Source organism: Clupea harengus, chromosome 5 (genome assembly GCF_900700415.2).
Source record: "Clupea harengus chromosome 5, Ch_v2.0.2, whole genome shotgun sequence".
NCBI lineage: Eukaryota > Metazoa > Chordata > Actinopteri > Clupeiformes > Clupeidae > Clupea > Clupea harengus.
In genome coordinates this window covers 31,245,092-31,268,269 of record NC_045156.1, presented here as the reverse complement: position 1 = coordinate 31,268,269, position 23,178 = coordinate 31,245,092, and the positions used below count along the sequence as shown (strand labels likewise).

The 23,178-nt window shown below is 41.6% G+C and overlaps 3 protein-coding genes across 3 annotated transcripts; 1 reads left to right on the top strand and 2 right to left on the bottom strand.

The window, feature by feature from the left end:
* Positions 1 to 1,195: 1,195 nt before the first annotated feature.
* LOC116220615 lies at positions 1,196 to 2,711 on the bottom strand. Its single transcript, XM_031568593.2, has 4 exons — positions 2,618 to 2,711; positions 2,051 to 2,144; positions 1,872 to 1,959; positions 1,196 to 1,688 (listed from the first exon to the last, which is right to left on the bottom strand). The coding sequence occupies exons 1-4, from the start codon at positions 2,670 to 2,672 to the stop codon at positions 1,302 to 1,304; spliced, it is 624 nt and encodes a 207-aa protein (XP_031424453.1). The 5' UTR covers positions 2,673 to 2,711; the 3' UTR covers positions 1,196 to 1,301.
* A 4,105-nt stretch (positions 2,712 to 6,816) lies between these two features.
* LOC116220614 (zinc finger protein 3-like) lies at positions 6,817 to 8,004 on the top strand. The gene has a single exon (XM_031568592.1). It carries the CDS (start codon positions 6,817 to 6,819, stop codon positions 8,002 to 8,004), a length of 1,188 nt encoding a protein of 395 aa, XP_031424452.1.
* A 9,974-nt stretch (positions 8,005 to 17,978) lies between these two features.
* pck1 (phosphoenolpyruvate carboxykinase 1 (soluble)) lies at positions 17,979 to 22,803 on the bottom strand. The gene is made up of 10 exons (XM_012837427.3): positions 22,688 to 22,803; positions 21,935 to 22,220; positions 21,265 to 21,449; positions 20,901 to 21,104; positions 20,530 to 20,717; positions 20,249 to 20,411; positions 19,701 to 19,925; positions 19,228 to 19,365; positions 19,018 to 19,113; positions 17,979 to 18,617 (listed from the first exon to the last, which is right to left on the bottom strand). The coding sequence occupies exons 2-10, from the start codon at positions 22,156 to 22,158 to the stop codon at positions 18,160 to 18,162; spliced, it is 1,881 nt and encodes a 626-aa protein (XP_012692881.2). The 5' UTR covers positions 22,159 to 22,220; positions 22,688 to 22,803; the 3' UTR covers positions 17,979 to 18,159.
* Between the last annotated feature and the right edge of the window lie 375 nt (positions 22,804 to 23,178).

Genomic DNA, 23,178 nt, shown 5'->3' with positions numbered 1-23,178 from the left:
TCCCCACACTTCCTTTAGCATGCACCTACGCCCACCGTCAGGTGGCATAAACACAGGGGCAGGCCCTCTCTCTAGAGTCTGTGTTTTGGATGGACCTTTTTGGGCTACTGTAGAAACATGACATTGCAACATGATGGTAGCCTCAGTAGAAGAGGATTATATTATATATAATATATTATATTATTGAGAACACAGCAATTCACAGTGACCTGTGATTATACACAGCTGAAAGCGCACCCTGATAGCAAGAGGCCAGTGGACCACTGTGGACCACTGCCAGAGCTGGGAGAGCTCTGGGGGGCCTGCTGTTGAGTAAGTTCTCTTCTTTACTCATTTATACTTTAGTCTTTAATTGACCAAGGCATTTTTCACCTTGAGAGCCTTCTAGTTCTTCTGTTTAGAAGCTGATATTTTTTAATAGATTATGCCAAGGATATGATTTACAAATTCCAGGAATTGCTAAAGTTGATGTGATTTTCTTAATATCCACACACTCAGTCACGGTAAAGATGAAGAGAAGAGAAGATGAAGTCTGAGAGCAGACCAGAACCAACGCCCACCAGTGGACCCAAATATGCTTGCTATCTGGGTAATTATGAACACTATATTTCACTTCCACTAATAGACATATTCTCTCTTTGTTCAGTTGAAATAGCAAATAACATATTTAGCTCATCTTTAGATTCTTTGCCAACTTGATGCTGTTTGATGATTGATTGATTGATTAATGGTGTATCGTCACTAAGATATTTGGTTATGGCTACATTCTCATATCTTGACATTTTACCAAGATGTTGCTGTGTATGGTTGATACGTTGATGGAACATTGATGTTTTGCTGCTACAAAAGAATGTCCATTAAATATTGCACTAAATTAAATAGAGCTGTGTTGAGTTTCTGAGTGCTAACAAGTCATGCTATACTTTGAGAAAGGATAGAACAGATGAGACGCTAAGGTTACATCAGAAGCTTGGCTATGTGTAGGCTAGCCTTTCAACAGATGAGACGCTGAAGTTACATCAGAAGCTTGGCTATGTGTAGGCTAGCCTTTCAACAGATGAGACGCTGAAGTTACATCAGAAGCGTGGCTATGTGTAGGCTAGCTAACAGATGGCAGGCCTAGTGTTATTCTGACTTAGAGTAAACCACATACTCATAAACTTCTTCCTACATGGGAGTTTTTTTTTCCAATAAAATAAAGTTATTTTAACTTAACTGAACTCTGTTGTTGTGTCATCATTATATGTACTTAAAAAAAAAAAAAAAAGCATAATGCTGTAAATGTTTAATTATCAATATATCTATTTCTCTGCAAGTCGCTCCATAATTGTCAGCAGTCTTTCCAATCTTTCGTCAACCTTCTGCTGACGCTCCTCCTCCTTCCGCTGACGCTCCTCCTCCCGGGCCAGACCTCTTTCCATCATCTCCAAAAGGAAAGCCATGGTATAGCGCCGCTTCCTTCCCCTTCCTTCCTGCCTCTCCTCTCTCGGTGGTGGGGAGGACATGATGGCACCTGTGGAATAAGGCCCTGCCATGGAGGAGCTGCAGGCCATAGAGGCACGCAGCACGGGTGGTGTGATGGAGTGCCTCTGGCCAAGCAGCGCATCCATGGCAGGGTACCATGGCCACGAGGCAGCTGCGTCCTCCCCGTTGTCTGTCTCTGCCCCTATAGGTGGGCACTTCAGCTCCTACAGATGAAAGTAGATAGATAGATAGATGATAGATGGATACTTTTAGGTCATCCAGTAGCTTATACACATATACACATAGTAGGCCTACATACTTTTTTTTTCACACCGCTGTCAGTCCATTTTTGATCAGTGCATGTGTAATATTTCAATGGTAGGTCATGTGTGACTATCTGGTCATACCAAATACTTTTCTTCCAGGTTGTCCCACTTCTTTCTGGCCTGAAGTGGGCTGACCACGGTCGCAAGGCTAATGGAACTGAGTACCTGTCTGAACAGACAGCAAATTGTATGGAATATGTAAATGCCACTACTTCTTGAACTGGTTACTGTAGCTGGACTGTAACTTTTGTAATACTTACTTCCACCCCTCCATCAAACTGTTGCGTTGTCCTGTGAAAAGACTCTCTGCCTCCCCTCTGGCCTGGATAAAACGCGCTATATCTGACGATGACCCTACATGGAAATAAAATATTATGAAAAACATTTTAACCACGACAAGACAACTGTCTAAGAATTTGGTGTAACAGGATTTGGGTTGATGACTAGCTAACTAGCTATTGATAGCTGATAGCTGACAGTTAACAGCTGACAGTTATGACAGTTGGATGTCGAACATTAGCCTTGATCTTTTTTTAAAGCAGATTATGTTTACAGTATATTTGTGTACAGTTACCATGCACATTTTCTAGATGGTCATAAACAACAGTTCACTTCTTAACTAACTTGTATTTGGAGATAAATACCTGAACTAATGTCAGCAAGCGAGTTAGCAATCACTAGCTAATGTTAGCGACCTGGCTAACGGATACCTCGCTAACGAAATCAGACACATTTTTTTAATCAGTCATGGCATTATGACATAGTACAATGTTTATTTCTCGGTAACTTTTCCAAAAAATAAGAAAAAAAAGCCAAAAAAAACTTACATTGGTGAAGGAAGTTGCTGGACTGGACCCGCAAATCAGTGACTTCTTCCTCCATCTTTTATTTAATTTGTCTCTAGTCCGGGAGGGGGACGGCCCAGTGTTCCGAAAGCCAGATATTCCGAAATCTCAATATTCCCTAAAAATAGTCCCCTGGCATAATTTAGAAATATTTTAAGTGGCACAAAACACACACAGCATTTAGTTTGCGCAGCGGAGCAGAGACGCCCACCGGGCTATCACGCATATAACTTTTCGTAGGCAATATTTGTTAACTTAGCCTACTCTGCTTTTGAATATGGGGTAGGCCTACCACTCATGCAAAGGAAATCACCTGCAGATTGTCGCAGGACATTACGCAGATCTAGTCAAGCACTGACAAAGCATGCATGCGTTGGCTATCATACAAGTATTTTTATTATCATCGCGATGCAAATGCCATGTGTGTATAATACTATTCTGAATTAAAGTTAATGCTTGTGAAATAAATGCATTTATATGTTTATGATTGTGTGATTCATTGGGATGTGCATGTGGGCTATAGCGGTTCACGTTGCTGTGCTCACAATTTCGGAACAGCGGGCTGTCGGAATAATGGGCTTTCGGAACATTGCCATGGAACCTCAGGGAGCTGGCGCACAGATGTATGGGTTATGGGCAGCTTCAAGTCAGCATCGATGCTACCCACAAAAATGACCGTCACGCGAAAGATTTTAAGTTATCTTACTTAAAGTAACACTATGTCTACCTTAAAATAACAGCTTGAAAAAAATTGTGCCGCTACAATTACTTTTAATATGTAGAATGCCCTCTCCGCCATTGCCATCGGGGGTCTGTAGGGAAATTACTGCGGTCTGTAGGATTTCTGGAGCCGCCCGGTCCTTTGTGTCTGAGCATGCGCGACTAGGATCGGGTAGCGATTTCGATTCAGAGCTAGCCATCTTTCTGCTGGATTAGTAAGTAGTTTATTTGCTGTCCTGCTTTGTCTTCTCTTGCACTTGCTTTATGTTTGACTGTGTTAGCAAAGTTGTTGACTCGCTAGTTTGTCATAAACGAGGAAAGCAAATTTCAACAGGTTTTGCCGCTAGGGGGAGCTCCAAGCCCAAAACTCCTTAGTGCTGCTTCAAAAGGGCATCTAAATTGGTTGTTGGTGGTAAGAGGCTGCTGGACAGCTCCCAGAAACCTCCCATCCAAGCTTATATGGACGACATGACGACACTTTCAACAACTGCTTCATGTACACTTTCAACAACTGCTTCATGTACACTTTCAACAACTGCTTCATCAATCAATCAATTAATTCAATCTTATATAGCGCTTCTCTAAATACCCGAAGTCGCTTTACAGAGTCCAGAGTCCAGTTGTCATTCATACACAGTCATACCCGTGGTGGTAAGCTACCTCAGTAGCCACAGCTGCCCTGGGGCAGACTGACAGAAGCATGTACACTTTCAACAACTGCTTCATGTACCCGTGGATGTGAAGGAACGAGGTTGGCAATCACACACAAGACCAGAGGAGACTTTGTAGCTAAATCAACCACAACACTTCTAGTGGAGTTTGGTTTTTTTGAGGACGGTCACTCAAAGGAGCTGTAAAGGAGTTGTCTGAGGCTGCTGAAAAAGCGAGCCAGTGGTTATGGCCGAGGCCCTCACAGACTTCTTAGGGACATGTGAAGTCATCTGTATTACGCAAATAAGCCTGTTGGCGCACAATGTGCCTTTACATATACTTATCATACCTACACTTCTTACCTCAATTGCTGCTATTCTTGTCCCCACTTACTGTTCATATTGCATATCCATTTCCTATTGTTCATATTGCATATCTATTTCTTACTGTACATATCTATTTATTCACTTATTACACTTTACATATGCACATACTCTGCACTTTTTGCTATTTTGCACTTCTGGTTGGATGCTAAACTGCATTTCGTTGCCTCAGTACTTGTACTCTGTGCAATGACAATAAAGTTGAATCTAATCTAATCTAATCTAAGGGGACCAGGGTTCAGGATTGATGTTTAGATAATTAGGTCAGTTCATTGTTCAGACACTGAGATATGAAATCTGTTCAAGGTGTATCTTGAGATGTATCTGTTGTTCCCGTCACTGGTATTCACATATGCCCTATGCCAGTAGGATTTTTTTTATCTGTTGGCTTGACTATCACAATACTGTAGACTTTGAGTGTGGCAATGTGTGATCAGTGGTTCAATGGTTAGTGTTATTGAATAGCAAGTAGCTGACCTAGGTTCAATTCCTGTGCAATGCGAGATGCTCTTTGTGTGGAAACAGCTTCCACCGCCGGTGTACACTAGAGAAACACCAGCGTATCCACACAGGCGAGCGGCCATACAACTGTCCAGAGTGTGGGAAAGCCTTACGGTATAAATACTCTTTAACCATGCACATGAAGACTGAAGAATGATGAACTCTACACAGGGATGGAAGAAGAATGGACAGGAAGATAACATTTTTGTCAATCATGTTTTTATTTCTACACATCGGGACTACTGTCATGCTCTGTTTACTTGGTTAAATCAGCCTTGCTTTGCTCAACTTCAGGTGGTGGAGAATTCAGCAGCCAGGCTTTTAAAAAGAACTCACAGGTCTGAGCATATGTATCCAATGGTAGTGTCTCTCCTCAAGCTTCCAGTATGTTTTTGCATGATTTTCAATGTTTGTCAGAACTGTGCACTGGTAAACATCTATCTTGAGGTTGCTGATATGATTGTGGGTAGTGATGGCAGCCTGACACTGAAGCGCCGGAACGTGCTTCATACCTTAAACTGATTTGGTGCGTGCACACTAGATTGTCATTCTTTTAAAGATTCGTGCCACTGTCTAGCTGGGCTAATTTAGTTGCAGCCTTGGCACATCACCAGGAGAGGTCACTGTTACTGAAGCTTCAAGTAATGAACCGATTTTTGAAACAATGTGCCTAATGGTTCAATGCTTCACCAAAGCTTCATTTGCCCATCACTAATTGTGGCCCATTCAAAAAAAGTGTGTAGCATATTTTCTTAAACTAGAGATACATGGATTGATTCAGCAGTATGAAAGGCCTTGTTTAACAATTACATAGGCTGAACAGCTGAGAAAGATATACAAACTAAAAAAAAGGAGATAATTGACTTTGCAGGGGCCCCACCAGGCACCCTTGGAGACACAACCCTGATGAGGGGATAACGCTCACAAAGAGCTCATATTAGGAGATATATAGGCTAATATTAGATAGGTAGTTCGGGTAAACAGCCGTACAGAAATAAACACAAGACATGCCTGAACGTGTTTCTCACTCCCCCTCTCCACTATATAAGGCAGACCCTCCTCATGGCCATTTTGTGGGCCGAGTCAAACGGAGTTGGAGAAGTCATCATCAAGGAGTGCTTTGGACAATATCACGATCAGAGACATTCATACCGTGCGTCATTGAGATAGTGAGTGTTCATTGTTATGTGTCATTTAGCGATTTAGTATGTTTCATATCAGTGTAGATAATATCTGTTAGTCATTTAGTATTGTAATCATTCACTGTCTTGTCATATCTCATTCATGTTACTGCTACTTTGAAGATTTACCGTTGGTAACGGAGATACTGGAATGTCCACCGTTACGCAGCACGGTATTAAAGGGACAGATCCGTATTTATATCATAGCCATCATAATCACCGTTTGTATATACTGTTTCCTCGTTATCGTATTTAATTGTTAACATTTGTGTATATTTGTTATATATTATTTCCATAGAAACCACGGATTCTATCAGTCAGTTCACGGTCTTCAGTATCATCCAGTTGGATTCATGTGTGTTAGAAGTCCTTTACACGGATAATTCTAGCATTCATTACACGGATCATTGTTCATTTCACGGATCATTCATTACACTGTCATCATTCAGTTCATGTTCACCATCCCTTCATGTTTTCACGTTGTGTGTGTGTGCAATAAACCCTGTCATCATTGGAACTTTGGCATCTATACTTGTTCTTACCTATTTCAAGTAATCAGCATACAGTCCTTTTGGGATTTATTCATTCAATATCCCCCTATTTTATACTGAAGCTGAACCAACATCAGGGTGTGGAGGAGTGCACCACTGCCAAGATTGCACACTGTAATCGAAGGAAATGAATACAGGTATTACAAACCAAACCTAGAAAAGTGGTTCATGCTACGTGTGGACATCAAGTGGAAATGATGAAGCAGCCACACAGCCATAGCGCCTCAATCTCATCACCACAACCAAGACTTGTGTGTAAAGGTGAATGTAACATCACAGCATGTTCGGATCCTAAGGCAGCTGAACGTATTGTGGTTCCCATCAGTGTTAAACCAGAGCCAGATTTAGATCCATCTTTTCTCTCACTTGAGTTGCCCTCGAGAGAATCTGAAATCAGTCTAGATGATCAGAAGATGAAGTTTGATCTTTTGAACCTCAAATTAGAGATTAAGTCTGAGATTAAGTCTGAACTGTCAACTGATGAACCTATTTCTTTTGAGGTTGCTGAGACGATTGTGGACCCATTCAAAGACTGTTTGGTCAAACCTGAGAATGAGCAGGCACACAACCATGATATTCCAGAACACTCAGAAGACAGTCTAGGTGTATTCTCAGAAGAAAGTGTGCTGTATCCAACACCACAAGCAAAAGATCACCACAACAATTCTGAGGTGTTGGTGCTTAATGAGCCTGAAGGATTAAATCAGGAAGGCCGTGTTTGCCATCCTCTGAGGTATAGAAGCCAAGTGCAAAAGAAACACGTGAAACAACGACAACACAGTGAGAAAGAACCTTGTAAAGGCAGAAGAAATAAAACCTGTGAAGCAAAGACCAAACCAAAAAGCTCGACCCAGCACGTCTGCTCGCTTTGTGGTAATATCTACGCTAACTCCCGCTGTTTGCGGACTCACATGCTGATACACACCGGGGAGAAGCCGTTTATCTGCCCCACCTGTGGGGAAGCGTTTGCTCGCTCCGACAAGCTAAAAGACCACACAAGGATTCACACAGGTCAAAAAAAGCCGGCCAGAAAGCCAGCCAAAATGCAGACATGCCCCTGTAGCGTGTGTGACAAGACCTTTACAAGCGCCTCCGGCCTCCGAAGCCACATGCGCCGGCACACACAGGAAAGGCGGTTTGCTTGCCACCTGTGTGAGAAACGCTTCGGCGATATCCATGACAGGAACAAGCACATTATGCTCCACTCTAACATCAAGCCTTTTGTTTGTACTTTGTGTGGAAACAGCTTCCACCGCCGGTGTACACTAGAGAAACACCAGCGTATCCACACAGGCGAGCGGCCATACAACTGTCCAGAGTGTGGGAAAGCCTTACGGTATCAGTACTCTTTAACCGTGCACATGAAGACCCATAGAAAATGATGAACTCTACACAGGGATGGAAGAAGAATGGACAGAAACATTATGTTTTTATTTCTACACATCGGGACTACTGTCATGCTCTGTTTACTTGGTTAAATCAGCATTGCTTTGCTCAACTTCAGGTGGTGGAGAATTCAGCAGCCAGGCTTTTAAAAAGAACTCACAGGTCTGAGCATATGTATCCAATGGTAGTGTCTCTCCTCAAGCTTCCAGTATGTTTTTGCATGAATTTCAAGGTTTGGGGGATTATGTATAAAGCACTCCATGGCGTGGCATCAAATTATATATCAGAGCTTCTCCACCCCCTATACTCCTGTGAGATCACTCATCAGGGTCTGCAGGCTGTTCCAGAGTTCAGACTAAAAGCCAAGGGTGATTTCTCCTTTGCCATTTTGGACCCTAAAATCTAGAATAGCCTTCCCTGTAATGTCAGAACGGCTTAAAACTAATTTCCTTATTCCCGAGTTACTGGTGTTTTATTGGTCATGGGGGTACTTTAAGGGTATGTATTTTGTTAATGAATTCTAATGAAATAAAGACTTGTACTTGTGTATCCATTATATTTTCAGTTTTTCTTACTAACGAATTTGCACTACTAATATCAGGGTGATCTGATATGAAAAAATACTTCATGTATCTCTCTTTTGCATAGAGAACAGCATGTTATAGCAATAATAATGACATTACACTCTCTCTAACATTGTATGCATTTATTATTAAGGTGTTTTAATTGTTTTATTTAAATGATCTGAATGAATGATGAGCTTGTGATCATGATTTGAATCTGTGCCGGAGTCAGTAGCAGATGTGATGTGTGTTATTGCAATGAATGAATGAATGAATAATAATAATAATAATAATAATAATAAAACTTTATTTATATAGCACCTTTCATGCAAAAGAATGCAGCTCAAAGTGCTTTACAGCAAATACATAATATGGACAAAGAAATTACATGCACATAAAAATAGACATCAAAGAAACATAACTCAGATATAGTGCAAAAAAAAATGTTAAGCGAGCTGGCTTCCCTGATGTCTATAGGCAGTATGTTCCATAGCACTGGGGCGTAATTGACAAATGCTGCGTCCCCGATTTTCTTACGGCTTTTGCTGGGAACCTCCAATAAACCAGCATTCGATGATCGCAGTGTTCTTGAGGGCAATTATTTGACTAGGGAGTTTGCAATGTAACTTGGTCCTAGCCCATTAAGGGCTTTGTATATTAGGAGAAGGACCTTAAAGTCAATTCTAAAAGTTACTGGAAGCCAGTGCAGAGCAGCTAAAACTGGACTAATGTGCTCTCTCCTCTTGGTTCTGGTTAATAGCCGAGCTGCAGAGTTTTGAATGAGCTGAAGTCTCTCAGTTGTTTTTTTTTGGAGGCCAGTAAGGATTGCATTACAATAATCAAGACGGCTTGAAATAAAGGCATGAATCAGTTTTTCAGCATCTTTTTGATTTATAAATGGCAGGACTTTAGCTATGTTTTTAAGGTGGAAAAATTATGTTTTCGTCACCTTGTTAATGTGACTTGAAGCTTAAATCTGAATCTAAAATAACACCAAGACTTGTAACCTCCGATTTAATCAAGGGAGTTAATTTCCCCAAATTATTAAACAGCATTTCTCTTTTTGTTTTAGGGCCGACTTGTAGGATCTCAGTTTTGTCCTCATTTAACTTTAAGAAATTATTGCTCATCCACTTATTTATCGCCAAAAGACAGGTAGTAATGGAGTTTATTGCTGCAGCATCATTTGGCTCAGCAGAGATGTACAGTTGCGTGTCATCAGCATAACTATGGAAACATACATTGTGTTCTCTAATGATGTCCCCAAGTGGCAGCATGTACAGTGAGAATAATAATGGACCAAGGCAGCTCCCTTGTGCAACCCCAAAGCAGATGTCATGTTTCTTAGACACATGATCTCCAAGCCTGACATAAAACTTTCTCCCTTTGATGTATGTTCTGAACCAGTTTAATACAGTCAGAAAGCCCCACTAACTTTTCAAGACGATGAATTAGGATGTCATGATCAATAGTATCAAATGCTGCACTTAGGTCTAAGAGGACCAAGATTGAGACCTTATTTGCATCCAAATTTAGTCTGAGGTCACTGATTACTTTAGTAAGAGCAGTTTCAGTGCTGTGGCATGTTCTAAAGCCTGATTGAAATTTCTCCAGGATATTGTTTTCTTTGAGAAAGGAGTTTATTTGCACTGAAACTATCTTTTCAAGTACTTTACTAATGAATGGAAGATTGGAAATCGGCCTATAGTTGATCAGTGCATTACCATCTAGGTTGGGTTTTTTTAGTAAGGGTTTTACAACAGCTGTTTTGAAGGCATCTGGGAAGATGCCAGTTTGAAGAGATGTATTTATAATCTTCAGGACATGACTTGAAACACTGTCAAACACCCGGTTAAAAAATGCTGTAGTTACAGGGTCAATACATGAGGTGGAGGAATTGCACTCAGTGACAGTCTTACAAAGATCCACCAATGTGATGCAGGTGAAATTTCCCATGGTTGCATCTTTTTTACAGTGTTTTCTGAGGCCATCTGCGTTTACATCAGAAATAATACTGGCTCTAATTGAAGTTATCTTGTTATTGAAGAACAGTGCGAGTTCTTCACATTTTGATGCGGAGGACTGCGGTGGAGTAGGGGCAGTGTGGAGTAGCTGGTCGATAGTGGAGAATAATATTCTAGAATTTCCAGCATTCTCTGTAATAACCTTGGAAAAGTAATCCTTTCTTGCCATACGTATTGCTTTGTTATAGGCAGTTATTGACTCTTTGTATATATTGAAGTGAACTGTGAGTCTAGTTTTCCTCCATTTCCTTTCAGCTGCCCGACAGATTCACTTACTCTCATTAACATTAATATTGTTTAACCAAGGGGAGATTCTGTCATTTGACCTCTTCTTAGTCTTTAGTGGAGCAACAGTATCTAAAGCAGATGACAAGGGAATGCTGAAATCTTCAACCATGTCATTTAAGGAGCAGTCATAACTGTATGGCTCATACGATCTCATTATATTAGTGAAATTTGCTTCAGCCTTATCATCTATGAATCGCTTTTGAACCAAAAATTCCCTTTTAGTCTTTTTTTAGTTAAGATTAGGTTGGCATCAAAAAACACACAGTGATGGTCAGAGATAGGTAGTTCACATACTGAAACATTATCAATGTTTAACCCTGTTGTTATTACTGAGTCTAGAGTGTTACCATGTTGATGTGTGGCTTCATTTACATGTTGGGTAAGTTTAAAGCTGTCCAGTAGATTCATGAACTCCATAGCTTTGGAGTCATTCTTCTTATTAACATGAATATTCAGATCTCCATTTAGGATCAATCTATCATATCTAGTGATACCAAGTGAGATCAGCTCTGAGAATTCCTGCAGAAATAGTGATGAATATTTTGGTGGCCGATATACTGTAATGATGAGCACTGATAATTCTGCTTTGAGCTCAAGAGCAAGGTATTCAAATGATCTAAATTCCCCCAGGTCAATGTCTCTGCACCAGGGGCGGCTCGTCCATAAGGGCGATTGGGGCGACGCACTGCCTAGGGGAAAAAAAAAAAAAAAAAAAAAAAACTCCTTATGTATAAACGCAATATCCTTGTAAGTCGCGTAAATGACATGTAAATTTAAATGTAATAATTTTTTTCTGTCGGATTCTACCACTAGACCGTCTGATCTGCCTCTGTATGTCATTGTCGAATCAGGTAACAGTTGTTCAGTCAGCCTAAAGTCGTGCTTCAAATGGCACCACCCCTTCTGGGGCGATTTGGGGCGAAATGAAAATCGCCCCAGACCTCTCCCATTGACTCCCATGTTAAATCCATTTTTTTCACAAAACAGAGCTCTCAATGCATTCTCTATGGCTTCCGGGAGGGCTCGCCCCTCCTGGTCTTGTCATAAGTAGTGGACGTAAAAGCCTATACGAACGTCATACAGCTTCGACGGAGGCATATTCTGTCAAGATGGCTGCCCTGTCCAGTGCAAGAACTCGATTCGCTCTTTGACAGAAACTCCTTTTTAGTCGGCGTACTAATGAAGATAAATTGACAACAAAACAAAGGACTTCCTAGACCAAATGTATCCATTCAACAGGTTTCTACAAAGGGAGGGAAATCCTACATCCAAGAATTGGAATGAAAGAAAATCGCGGTCGTGAAGTGGCTAATGCGGTCTGTATTTCATATACCAATGTCACTTTTCATAGGTTTTACAGTGTGTTTCACAGTTCGCTTCTTGCACTAACACTGAATAATTTTTTATGTGATGACTTATTTTGCTTTTGTAAGCCAATACTTTCAAGATCAGTCAATAAATATTGTTGCTTTTGACTTATGTTACCCCTTCTTTATGATGTAACTGGACATATCATGTGTCCTGTTAAGCTATGTTACATCATACAACATTTGAAACACGTGGATAATGAAAAAGTGGGATAATTTAATGTGGAGCCACATCATGTTTGCTTATGAAGGCTCCTGGATGCAACTTTCTTCCATGGCTTTCCACCTGTAACTTGCTACTCTAGCTATGTAGCAAGAGGGGACATATTACTGTTGTGTGAATGCCAATAGTGGACAAAAAGGTAGTGCTGTATGAGTTAATCAGCTAACTTAATGTACCTACTGAATGGGTCGCCTTAATCATTATAGAAAAAATTGCCCCCCCTGAGAGTTTTTTCAGGAGCCGCCACTGCTCTGCACACATACTGTGCAGAGAAAATGGCTGCAATCCCTCCTCCCTTCTTGTTTTCTCTGACTGACTGATAAAATAGTTTGGGGGACAAGCCTCTATCAGTGATGCTACGTCATTACTGTTCGTTATCCAAGTTTCAACTAAGAACATACAATGCAACTTCCTGTCAATTATCAGATCATTAACCAGAAAGGATTTGTTAGCTAATGTAACGACCTTCACTCTTGTGTATATCAATGACAGAGAATCGGACCAGGGGTTCTTCACAGTGGCTTTTATTGCCTGCATTCACATAGAAACAATTAATCCTCAAAATCTTTGCTGCAAACGCGACTGTATACATACGTCTGAAAAAGCACAAAACCAAACTCAGGACAATGCTCTCCCTAACAACCTCTACAAATCACTTCCTATCGTTAGTTTGCTAGAGCGTCCACTAGTGCAACTTATATACATTTATATACAATTAATAGTTAGTAAGTAAAACATGTTAATTTATTAAAATATCAAATTATTCACAGAGCACTCCCAAAGCCGGCTTACCTCCAACAGGGATAGACTAGCTCTAAGGTACGGGTAGCGCAAACGCCCAAAATGCGTTAAAGTGAAAGAAAATAAACAAGCAGTCGCGCAGCCTCATATTGAACATTAGTGAATGCAGTATAGTATTTAGGACATTTCCAGGTTTCACATAGAACATAAAAAATACATTGGATCACAATGGTATGTGAAATACAAATTTTGTTTGAATTCACTTAATCTAAAGTTAGGTTCATTTCAACTCTGTTACACCCACCCCCCACTGAATTCTGGACAAAATTATACACATGTTATAGTTGCATGTTTGGGTCACTTTGTCTCATTGATAGCCCATGACTTACATATACAGCAGTAATAGTGGGATAATATCTTTATCGACAAATCTATGTTTTTCCTTCATACATGCACATTTCAAAGCAAATGCTGTACTGCACCACTTTTGTATAGTTTGCAACAAGGCTGCAAACAAACAAAACAAGGCAGAAAACTGAATAAAGGTTCAGCAAAAATCAGAAGTATTTAATTTGATCAAATAAATGTATTTATAATAAATATATTTCAAGTGTATCATTTCATTTGTCCGTCAAAATCTTTCCATTTATAGTGATCTAAAATTAATATTCTACTAATATGCTGATCATTGATGGTGTGACGTCCGTCTATTGTTACTCCTCGGAGCCACTTCCATGACAGACCAGCATGCTCAATTATGTCACACAGTTGCTGAAATACATCCTTAGCTGTGGTACGGCCTTGCATTGTTTTTACACAAAGTAATTCCTCTGTCAGTTCAAACTGGTTGTTAAAAAATCGCGAGCTGAGCATTATCATTTATGTAAGTGCTCTCGTCCAGAGCCACAGAATACGCACTGAAACTTTTGCTTTTGACACACAGCTAGATTTATTTTCCGATAATGACTTTTTGCAACATTCTGAGGAGCCGTATAATAAAACTTGATATCAAGTGGCCGGCTGCATGAAATCGATTGGCGGGCCGGGAGTTTGAGACCCCTGCCCTAGGCTATCATGAGCCTGCCTGGACGGGACACACGCACGCACACGCACACGCACACACAAACACAAACACAACCAAATACGGTCGAATTAGATACTTTGGCTATTGTATTGGGAAAGTAAACAGGTCAAAGTTTACTCCGTAACATCCACCTTCGGTGAGGTGTGCACTGCCCTGCTATTGTTTCTGACATTACATGTGACAGGACAACAGCCGAGTGATTCTTTTCCAAATTGAAACTGATTAAGACCTACATGAGGGGCAGCATGGGGCAGGAGAGGCTGAATGGGCTGGCTATCCTGTCCATTGAAAAAGCAAATCATGCATCACCTCTTTTATGTTTGAAAGGCGTCGTTCGGCAGGTGTAGCCTACTGTGCCTGCTTTTAGGTCTTGACTTTCAGATTCTGCGCCTAAACTAACTATATCGTATCGTCTCATCACATGATCAAATAGAGACTTGACATTGGACAACAAGATACATATTACCCAGCAATCATCATTGCATATCTGTATATGACAAAAATAACAAAGAAAATAAGAAATTATTCATTTAATTGAATCGGTTTTTTAATAGTTTCTATAGTGTATGTACGATAAGCATATCATTTTGTTATAGATTGCTACTGACGATTTCCCCCTAAAAATGATACAAACCATGACAGAGACAGGTTTGCCATTTTGAGGGCAAATATAGCATAAGGTATCTTTAGTTGTCCCAAAAAAGTCATGCTTGATCACTGTCGAATATAGCTTTTTCTAACACAGCACAGGTACACTCAATTAAAGCCATTAGCAAATTAATAAAATACACCTTTTTCAACCACAAATAAGAGATACATAACAGCGACTTCACACAGAGGCTCTGGCCTAGGGGCCCCCTGAGCTCATGGGTCCCTGGTCATGAGTATGGAGGGGAGGAGGTCACCAGACATCACTGCTGTTGAGCCTTCTGGAGGTGTCGTGAGCCTAATTCAACGAGACAGTAATGAAACGAAACAGACACGACCTCTTCATAGCCTTCATGATTCAGAAGAATGTTCTGTGCTGATACCACTTGATGCTTGATCGGTCAGCACCATTGACCATGCTGTGTTGATGAATAGATTGAAGCTTTGGGATTGAAATAGTTTGAAGCATTTCCGGTACAGCCCTTGAACGGTTCTCTTCCTACCTGACCAATTGCTAGTTCATTATATATTTAGGTCATTTTGTTTCTCCTGTTGCCCATTTTTTGCAGCGGTTATTATATAGAAATAGCAGACCTCCAAATGTTGGGATGGCTCACGGATGTCAATCGCTGACCTGATGGATTTCACTTAGGTTAACTTGACAGGTATACAGGACCTGCACTCTCTCTCGTCTCTCCTTTAGAAGTCTGTGCAGTCAGTTGTGTGTTTGTTTGTGTGCGTGTGTGTTCAAATCCATGCGTGTTTGTGTGCGCTAGCGGTCGCAAACACGGGGCAGGAGTGTGTGCGGTTGCAGAACGACTGTCACATTGGGGGGTAACGGAGATATAGAGAGAACTGGAGTCTTTTTTCTTACCAAGTTTTTAAAATCCAAGGACAATGAGACAGTGTAAGAGCTTGATCTTGATGAACTATGAGGAAATGGATGAGTAAGGTTTAAATATATTTCTTACTATCACACTTGATAGTCTGTATGTTGTATAAGTTTTATGTAATGTTTTTGGCTTGCTATGCTGTTGACCAGCCTGCTATTTTAGCTTTGCTATGCTGATGTTGATTGGGTATAGATAGCTTATCTAGATAGCTTATCTAATTCTACAGCCTTACACATTCTACAGATATAGGTCTACTACTCAAGTGATTGGTACAGACAGGCTCAAGTTAGACAACAGTTGTGACTCTGTCCAAAGTGGTACAAGGCACACATGTTTAGAGTGGACTTTGGGTTGTTTTTGCATGATCTCAACATGTGTACCTACTACTCGTGCTTGTGTAACAGTGTGTATGACGTGTGTTACACACGCACAGAAATAGCCAATGTGGTTCAATAGCTTATCAGCTCAGCAACTCAAATAGCCTGTGTTGCACACTCAGCTCTGTCTCTCCCGGCATGTCATGAAGATATTTTAGATCAGTGGTTCTTAACCTGGGTTCGATCGAACCCCAGGGGTTCGTTGAGTCACTCTCAGGGGTTCGGCAGAGGTCAAGACACACACAGTATAGACCGGTTCACACTAGCAATGTCGGGCCGTTTTTATATACCTATGTTTTGAGAAATCATATTTTATTTTTCCAATTACGAAGGGTTCGGTGAATGCACTGATGAAGCTTCCAGGGTTCAGTACCTCCAGTAAGGTTAAGAACCACTGTTTTAGACACTACTCTATCCTACATGCCACAGGCAGCAATATCAGACCAAAGCAACTCACTTTGTAAACGTCAGCTAACTTCTTTTGAAAACTTTTTCTCTTATCTATATTATCATTTTAATTAATCCCATTCTATGGATGTATAATTTTTACTGTTCATTTTATGTTCGCTCCGTATTTGCATCACACCAGGAATGCAGTGCGATTGCATTTTCTATACATACTAATTTGATTGATTGCATATTTGGATTTGGACTACCGCATTTTCATTCAAATGTAAAAGGGATTTTGTTCACTCTTTCTTTTCCAATTTTTCCCAATTCACACGTACTTTGCCAAGTGATTGTGTAGGTGGCGGAAAGGACCACCCATTCCCTAGATTCTCAGATCTCTTAATCAAAGTCAGCTGGCTGTTCCTGGGGGACCGTTCATTCCCAGTTTTGGCCCCTAAACTCTTGGAACAGCCCCTCCACTCAATATCCTATCTGGGATCTTTCCAATTACCTTTTATAAACTGGCCTTTCCAGATCTTTGTTAGTTAATTAATCCTGTTCATCCAGTCAGGCACTACTTGCACTACTGTTGTGCAACATTTCACAGCTACTGTATATAGCCATTCCGCCTTGTACATACTTTTTTAAACTCCTTAGTCCATTGCACTGTTGCACTGTTTGTTTGTTTGTATTGTATTGTATTGTATTGTGTTGTATATTTTGTGTAAGCACACTGAGAGTCACTTTACCAAGTCAAATTCCTTGTTTGTGCAAACTTACTTGGCCAATAAAACCTGATTCTGATTCTGATTCTGAGGATATGTTTTTCAAGAAGGACCAGCAGACTAGACATGATCCCTTACATAAGCCTCAGACGCACCTCACAAAGCTGCTTTCTGCTTTTTGAAGAAAGTGTGTAATTACTTCTACATCTTACTTCTCCAAATATGTACAAATTGGACAGCTCAAAAGAATGTCCAATCCAAAGTAAATATTCAGATACTATGATATTCCTGAGACACCAATACCGTATACATATACCGGTACACAAAGTAATATTGCCCACAATTCTCAGGTGATGAGATGGAGTTCCTTGACATATTTATTCAGATCTCTTACTTATTGGACATGAAAAAACAAAACAAGTATGAAACAAAACAAATACATGTACAAAAGCTGATAGTAATAACATTTCTTATTATGAGGTACAAAGGCATCTTGAACAGTACTAGAATATTGCTGTAACTAAGAATAACATAATCACCATACAAATAACAGTTTGCAATTGTGAGTCAATAAGTTATGTCATTAAATAACAAGATTTTCAAAAAAGAAAGCCTTTTCAAGCGATAAACATCTCAGATTGACAAAGTGATTGAACGCTAACAGAACAGATGTGTGAGAGCGTTAGCGTGTCATAAAATGTCCGGTATGTTGAATCCAAACAGTTTTACAGATTCTGTGCTCAGATGAACTAACATTCTAAATATAAGGGTTTTTGAAAGGCATTTAAAGCTACAGTGGATTAACAATGCTAAGAAATTGTCTGTCGTTCACAAGCGTTGTACTCTTCTCGCCAGTTGTTCCAGCTCCATCCGTACCTCTTTTGGCAGGTCATCGTTCACCTCTTTGTGGAAATAAGATCGGATGTCCTCAACTTCCTTCTCCCAGAACTCTCTGGAGAGATGGAACAGCTGATCCAGATCCAACGCCTCCTGTAGGCCAGACAGGTTGAGAGCGCCGGGGGCGGGGAGATAGCCGACGGCAGAAGGTATCGCCCCGGACTCTCCGTTGAGCCGACGGAACATCCATTCGAGCACGCGGACGTTCTCGCCGAAGCCCGGCCAGAGGAAACCTCCGGTGGGGCTCTTTCTGAACCAGTTGACGTGGAAGATCTTGGGAAGCTTGGCATCGGGGCGCCGAGCCATGCTCAGCCAGTGGGCCAAGTAATCGCCAAAGTTGTAGCCAAAGAAGGGACGCATGGCAAAGGGGTCATGCATGATCACCTTTCCTGATGATGGATACACATACAACACAATCAGAGAGGGTATGCGTATGTGTTTGCTTCAACATTCATCTGTTTGCTACAGCTACATAGCCTCAATAGAGTATATTTTTAGTGTGTGCTGTGAACCATGAGAGGAAGGCTATATAGACTGCACTCTTAACACTCCACCCTGCAACTATTGATGCACCTCAATGTATATATATATATTTTTTTATTTACTCAGGGATATTTATTTATCTATTCATTGATTGTTATTTATTATTATTTAGCTGTGGCAGTTAATGTCCACAGCAACCTACATTTTTAGCTGTCTGTTGCTGCCTCTACTGTCTCGTTGTTTTTGTGACAATGACAAATAAAGTACTTTGAACTTTGAACTGTGAACCACGAGAGGAAGGCTCACCTCTGTACTCAGCCGCAGCAGTGGCCTCAGATCTCATGGCAGCGCCCACAAACACACCATGCTGCCAGTTAAAGGCCTCATACACTAGAGGAACACCTGCAGAAAGGAAGCAATGCTTAGGCACTGAGTGAATAAAGTACATGTGTGTGTGTGAAGCTTTGTGGGGAACGTGTCCGTTCGTGTGGGTATGCAATAGAGGGGAAAACTCACCTTCAGGTCTCCTACCGCCAAAGATGATGGCCTCTATAGGTACCCCTTCAGGGGACTCCCACAGCGGGTCGATGATGGGGCACTGTTGAGCGGGGGTGCAGAAGCGCGAGTTTGGATGGGCGCTGGGCTCATCTCCACCTGAGGAGGACAGAGAGAAGAACTGAGCCAAAGGAAAAGGAGCATGTGTGTGTGGGGGGGTGTCGTAACAATGAGGAGTCCAGCGGAGAGGCGGGGGAAATGGGTATGAAGAAAGAGTGAGAGAATGAAAGGGAGAAATGACTGTGAAAGAGTGAGAGAATGAAAGAGAGAAATGATTGAAAGAGTGAGAGAATGACGGAGAGAAATGACTGTGAAAGAGTGAGAGAATGAAAGAGAGAGAGGCATAGAGAAATGATTGAGAGAATGAGAGAATGAAAGAGAGAAAGTCATAGAGAAATGATTGAGAGAATGACAGAGAGATGAAGATGACTCACTGTCCTCCTCTGTCCAGGGTTTGTTTTTCCAGGACGTGACGGATACCCCTTCAGGCAGGGTTTGGCCCATACCCTCCCAGAACACCCCCCCATCGCTTGTCTCTGCTACGTTTGTGAAAATGGTGTTCTTACAGATGGTTGCCATGGCATTGGGATTGGTCTTTCCAGAGGTTCCCGGGGCAACCCCAAAAAAACCATTCTCTGGATTTATGGCTCGCAAGTTTCCTTTAGGGAAAACAAACACATGCAACGTCAGTGAGTTTGGAAGTCATTTGACAGTTTGTCTTCTAGGCACTCAATCTTTGAATCCTTGTCTGCATGTACAGACCTTCCTACACTTGGTGTTCATGCAATGCTGAGTAAAATGGAGGAGCAAGATGGCCTACAGACTGGTACATTTAATTTCAAAATGTCTATAGTTAAGCCTTAAGATTACCAACTGCCTTGCATTTAAAATAGCCGGATTCAGTATTTCAGCTTTACATGTTTAATTTCGTGGATCCATTTAAAATGTCACGGTCATAACACACACTGTACAATATGCTCACCTTCAGAATCAAACTTCATCCAGGCAATGTCATCCCCCACACACTCCACCTTCCAACCAGGCAGCGTGGGACTGAGCATAGCCAAGTTGGTTTTACCACAGGCACTTGGGAATGCAGCTGCCATATACTTCTTTTGCCCAGCAGGGTTTGTGATACCAAGGATCTAAAAACACATGCACACGCCAGTTAGTTGGACCAAGCTCTGGCTTTGTATTGGTGTACAGATTGGTGTGCTTTTTTGGTGTTAAAAATGAGTATTCTGCTTGTGTATGTTGACTGACCAGCATGTGTTCAGCCAACCAGCCTTCTTCCTTTGCAATGCGGGAGGCGATGCGGAGGGCAAAACACTTCTTCCCCAGAAGGGAGTTCCCTCCGTAGCCACTCCCGAATGATACAATCTGTCTTCGGTCTGGGATGTGAGCTATCAACGTCAGGTCGGGGTTACAAGGCCAGTTATTTACCAGAGGATCTGAGAGAGAGAGAGATGAAGAGAAATGATAAGCTCACTTTATCAACACTAATTAATAATGTTAGAAGTCTATGATGTAATACGGATGTAAGGCACATTTTTTTTATGAAGTAATTGCAGTTTTTTAGTAATGAATTTGTTCAAAAAATGAAGTGACAGATGAGTCATGTGACAGATACGCACTCTTGAGTGGAAGGGGGCAACCCACGGAGTGCAGACAGCGCACGAACTCTCCCTGGCCCAGCTCCGTCAGGACCGCCTTCCCCATGCGGGTCATCACACGCATGCTGGCCACCACGTACGGGGAGTCCGTCAGCTCCACGCCGATCTTGGAGAGCGGAGATCCCACGGGGCCCATGCTGAAGGGGATCACATACATGGTGCGACCTGCACTCAAAAAAGAGAGCACACAAACAAACAAACAAACAGATAAAGATATCTTTTCATGTGTCCTCTTGAATCTCTTTTCAAGTGTACCGAAGTTGAATTTTACTATTATTATTTTACAAATTGTGCAAGTTGAAGGATGAGTAGAACGTTCCAGTACCTTTCATGCAGCCAGGAAATCTCTGAGCGGAGGCTTTATCGAACTCCTTAGGGCTCATCCAGCGCCCGAGCTGAGACACACCTCCGCCCACAGGACAGGGCACGGCGTCCCTCTGCTCCTGGGTCACGATGACCGTCCTGCTCTCCACCCGTGCCACGTCCCTGGGGTCTGTTCGCACCAGCCAGCTGAGGACATGCCCAGCACAACATTTGAATAAAAATCCCCGTTTAACAATGACTGCTAACGTTCCAGATATAGTAATGTATTACCGTATGATGTAATATAACATATGTACAGTACCAGTCAAAAGTTTGGACACACCTTCTCATTTTTTGAGAAGTGTTTTCTTTACTTTTATTATTTTCTACATGGTAGATAACACTTTTTTTACATCATTCCATATGTGTTCTTTCATAGTTAAAATGTCTTCAGTATTAATCTACAATGTAGAAAATAATAAAAGTAATGAAAACACTTCTCAAAAAAATTAAAGGTGTGTCCAAACTTTTGACTGGTACTGTATATGCAATATATATGTGCAATAAATAAAGCCTAGTAGGCTGTGTTCAGACTGAATTTCTACAGTTGTAGATGAGTATCCTTAGACTGTATTCAGACTGATTCCATTGCGCTAACACCGTTATTTGAACACTGGCGATCCCCAACTCACCAGTCCTCGTACTTCCGGAGCTTCTTGATCATTCCCTGCTCTTCCATCTGGGTGAGAAGAGTGTGGTTCTCTTCCCCTGTGCCGTCACAGACATGCAGGCACTCGGGTTGGCACAGCGCTACGCTGCTCTCAATGAACTCCCTTACAGCCGGGGCCAGGGATGCCAGGTCTCCCTGCACAATGCGAGGACCAGACGGGCTCTGAGACGGGTGTTGAGGTGGCATGGCACTGGATTACTGGTTTTCCTGCTACCAATTAATGGCCAAGAATGCCTCTGTGAAGAGAGCTGAAAAACAAAACGGGAGAATAGGCAGTTAGAAGGAGAAATAGGAGGGGGCAAAACAACCTGCAATGGTTGACCGCAATTAAGACAGAAAAGGAGACGGAGCTAGAAAGACAACAAATTATGGAGAGAAGGAGACATCTTTCCTCCAGTGGTTGTGTAATTATCTTGTCTCACTGATATTTAATGTTCAAGTTCCCCCTGACACCAATGCAGATTCATTCAGTTAGTAGGCATTTATCTGCAGCAACTGGTTGTCCTGAGAAACAAATATCATTTGTATAATGTAAAGATAACAACACAATTCTTAACAATACATTCTGGTTGCAGGCAAGGCTAATATTATAAGTTAACATTGCAAGTTGAGTCCTGAAAGCCTAAGAAACCAAGAGATTGTGAGATGAATCGTGTCCCAAATGACAGCTGTAGGCAAAGAAACGGATTAAAAGAGATGGAGAGAGAAAACTTACTGTCTGAGACCTATCGAGTTGGTAGAGGTTGAGGGACTTGTTTTGCTGCTTGCAGTCCTGCTTGAAGCATGTAATCATGATGACCAGGGCCTCAGCCTTTTATATACGCTGGACAATGAGGAGGCGGAACAGAAGGAGGTGCGTGTGTGTGAGGCAATGTGTGAAGACAGAGCTTTTTTGATTATTTGCAGACACTCATGCAAATACGTCCATCAATGTAAATCATTAAGCTGTCAGAAAATACGTAGATGGGCGCAGTTAATCATTCCACTGAGCACTGTGTTCTTTGAAGAATGAGAATACGTGATAGTACATTGACTCGGTGCCTAGAGGGGGGGTCCGAGCGGGTGGCTGGCTGAGCTTTGACCCGCATGCGATGATACAATAATTACGCCGGCATGTCTGAGTGACGTATCTCTTGCTGGCTGCTTGCCCTGATTGGCCAGCCAGCTGGAGGCTCGCCGGGTTGAGCACATGTACAGCAGGGCAAA

Coding starts and splice junctions, on each gene's coding strand:
- LOC116220615 (XM_031568593.2), bottom strand. CDS start 2,672: ATGGAGGAAGAAGTCACTGATTTGCGGGTCCAGTCCAGCAACTTCCTT. Junction 1,960..2,050: donor AGTTTGATGGAGGGGTGGAA/GTAAGTATTACA, acceptor CTGTCTGTTCAG/ACAGGTACTCAGTTCCATTA. Junction 1,689..1,871: donor ACCTGGAAGAAAAGTATTTG/GTATGACCAGAT, acceptor TTTCATCTGTAG/GAGCTGAAGTGCCCACCTAT.
- LOC116220614 (XM_031568592.1), top strand. CDS start 6,817: ATGATGAAGCAGCCACACAGCCATAGCGCCTCAATCTCATCACCACAA.
- pck1 (XM_012837427.3), bottom strand. CDS start 22,158: ATGCCACCTCAACACCCGTCTCAGAGCCCGTCTGGTCCTCGCATTGTG. Junction 21,450..21,934: donor CTCCGGAAGTACGAGGACTG/GTGAGTTGGGGA, acceptor GCATGTCCTCAG/CTGGCTGGTGCGAACAGACC. Junction 18,618..19,017: donor TGCTGCGGCTGAGTACAGAG/GTGAGCCTTCCT, acceptor ATCCATCATCAG/GAAAGGTGATCATGCATGAC.